The sequence below is a fragment of the Boleophthalmus pectinirostris genome, unplaced genomic scaffold (assembly GCF_026225935.1).
Source record: "Boleophthalmus pectinirostris isolate CB_2022bp ecotype Guang Dong unplaced genomic scaffold, ASM2622593v1 HiC_scaffold_23, whole genome shotgun sequence".
Lineage (NCBI taxonomy): Eukaryota > Metazoa > Chordata > Actinopteri > Gobiiformes > Gobiidae > Boleophthalmus > Boleophthalmus pectinirostris.
Genome location: NW_026571207.1, coordinates 31,316,245 through 31,318,581, shown reverse-complemented (window position 1 = coordinate 31,318,581; position 2,337 = coordinate 31,316,245). Strand labels below are relative to the sequence as shown.

General features: G+C 43.7%; 1 protein-coding gene across 1 annotated transcript in view; it reads right to left on the bottom strand.

Annotated features, from left to right (window-relative positions):
• Positions 1–1,082: 1,082 nt before the first annotated feature.
• nrg2b (neuregulin 2b) overlaps positions 1,083–2,337 on the bottom strand; it is a 65,364-nt gene continuing 64,109 nt past the window's right edge. Inside the window, exons 11-12 of the mRNA XM_055158880.1 lie at positions 1,677–1,860; positions 1,083–1,596 (exon numbers count right to left, since the gene is read on the bottom strand). Coding sequence (XP_055014855.1) covers positions 1,186–1,596; positions 1,677–1,860 — 595 coding nt within the window. The 3' untranslated portion in view covers positions 1,083–1,185. The remainder of the gene's footprint in view (positions 1,597–1,676; positions 1,861–2,337) is intronic.

Genomic DNA, 2,337 nt, shown 5'->3' with positions numbered 1-2,337 from the left:
TACGTAATTTGAGCAAACAAAAATATACAAATAAAAACAATAAATATAAAAATATCAACTCAGTCTTTTCTGCACAGATCTCTGAATGCATAAGATCATACAGTTGAAGTTTAATTAGAGCTCAAAATCTGTGCGAAATACGATTTTGTTTACTTACTTGTTGTTTATTTACATTTTACTCTTCAAGTACATTTTTAAACAGGTACTTTACTCCATTTACTTACTATTTTTTCATGTGATAGTTGAACTTTTACTCATAGTATTAGTATATTTGTGCTCCAGTATCAGTACTTTTACTTAATTAACAAAATTCAGTACTTCCTCCACCACTGATTATTAATGAAACCAGAAATTGTTTATTCTTCTTTGATATTTTGATTTTCATAATGCCTCTATCTTTGTTATAAAACGATATTTCCTATGTGTTTTAGAGTCTGTAAAGTCCACATAATGATTATAGTTTATTAATAAAATACAATATTTTTTATAGACTTTATTCATCCTTGAAGCCCTACTGATGAGCTCGGAAAAAGTGGACCTCTAAGTGATACAGAGTAAATACAGGTTTTCTATGAATAATGTTGAATCAAAGTGTACTTCGTGAGAGATTTCAGACACAGCCCTTGTTTTACACATAATAACTGAACTCCACAGCTCCGTAAAACAAACAGAAACATGAGGGACAGGCAGAGACCTAAACCTATGCGTGGAATCAGCCGCTCTACCTGCACCTGGGGCGGCCTGGACAAAATCATGTAAACTGACAGCTCTGACACAAGGGGGCGATATTGCATGATCAGAACAGAATCACAGTTCAAAAGAGGAAGATCCCAAACCAGAGCAAAACCAACGCGAGAGGAGGACCAGGGTGGGACTCTATAAAAACCAGGAGTCTTCATAAGAAAGGCTACAAAACTCAATGGGACCTCCGACTTCAGCATACAGCAAAAGGCACCACAATATTATTCTAGTTATCTAACTCGTGAAAAAATTGGCACGTAATTCTCTTATTTTTTCATCTCTCATAATGCTGTAAATCAAAAAACTCGACATAGAAATATCCCCCCTTATAAAAAAAGTCTTTGCTGTTAGCTAGTAGACAATGAAAATAAATATTTCCTTTGTTTAGAATATCTGTCTGTTATACAAAATAAAAATATTTCTCCTAGTGGTGATGGGCGGGGCTTAGAGGGGCATGTTGTCGGCTTTGGAGCGATGAGACTGCGAGCGGCCGGGTCTGACGCCGTGGTGAGTCCGAGGCTCTGCGGGCCGCGCGGGGTCCACACTCATGTTCTGCAGACTGAGGAAGGGCGTGCTCTCGCCCTCCTCCTCTTCCTCCTCAGAGCCACTAAAGCTCTGGGAGCTGTAGTCCCTGTAGTCCTGCAGGCCGCTGCGCTGCTGGGAGATGTGTCCGTTGAGGCGGTTCCTCCGCGGTCGGCGCCGGCTCCTGATTGGCTCTCGGGACGAGGCGTACTCCTGAGTGGTCTCGTACGCCTCCTCGTCCGGAGCGTGGTACGGGCTGGAGGGCAGGCTGCCCGTGCTCTCAGTCAGGTAGGGCCTCCGTGGCCGCCGTGGCTGTCGGTACAGACTGCAGTCCTGTGGGGGCAGCAGAGAGCAGGTGAGAGATATACAGGGGGTACAGTCCTTATGTAATGTAATGTAAGAAAAACACAGACCTCAGGGCAGCGTAGCAGCGGCTGGTCGTCCTCTCGGTGGTAGGCGGCGGCTGCAGGGGGCAGGGACAGGGCGTGGCTCGTGTTGGGGGAGGTGATCTGAAACGTGGGCACCTGTGGGGGCAGAGGGGGGTAATGGAACTCCACCGGAGACAGTCGGGCAGGGGTGGTCAGCGCTGACACATATCTGTAAGAGGTCAGAATAAAACAGAAATAAATACTGATGTTCATCATTATGAGCAGGCTGTGCTAAAACAAACTTCAGCATCACTGATAATTACTCAATCAACTTGTAACTGGATTTTAGTACGCAGTGACTGCAGCCTCCTTTTTGGTTTTGTTATTTTTCTACTGTGCCACATGAGGGCGCCATATCACCCCGAAAAACCTCACTATTTCCTTTATGACATGATTGTTATTGTGTTAAATATTTCCTTTTCCTATTCCCATTTCAATCAGAGTCTCACTGAACCATATCCAAACTAAAAGTACCAGAAATAAGTCTCTGTACATGTGGAAGAAGAGCCCTGAAGCACAATCAAATGATCACCATCCTGCTCAAATAATAAGACAAAATAAACCTTTATTTGTCCCACAGCGAGAAAATTTGTGAGTCTGCACCTGCCTCTGTGATTTACCTGTCGCTGTGAGTATGCACCTGTCA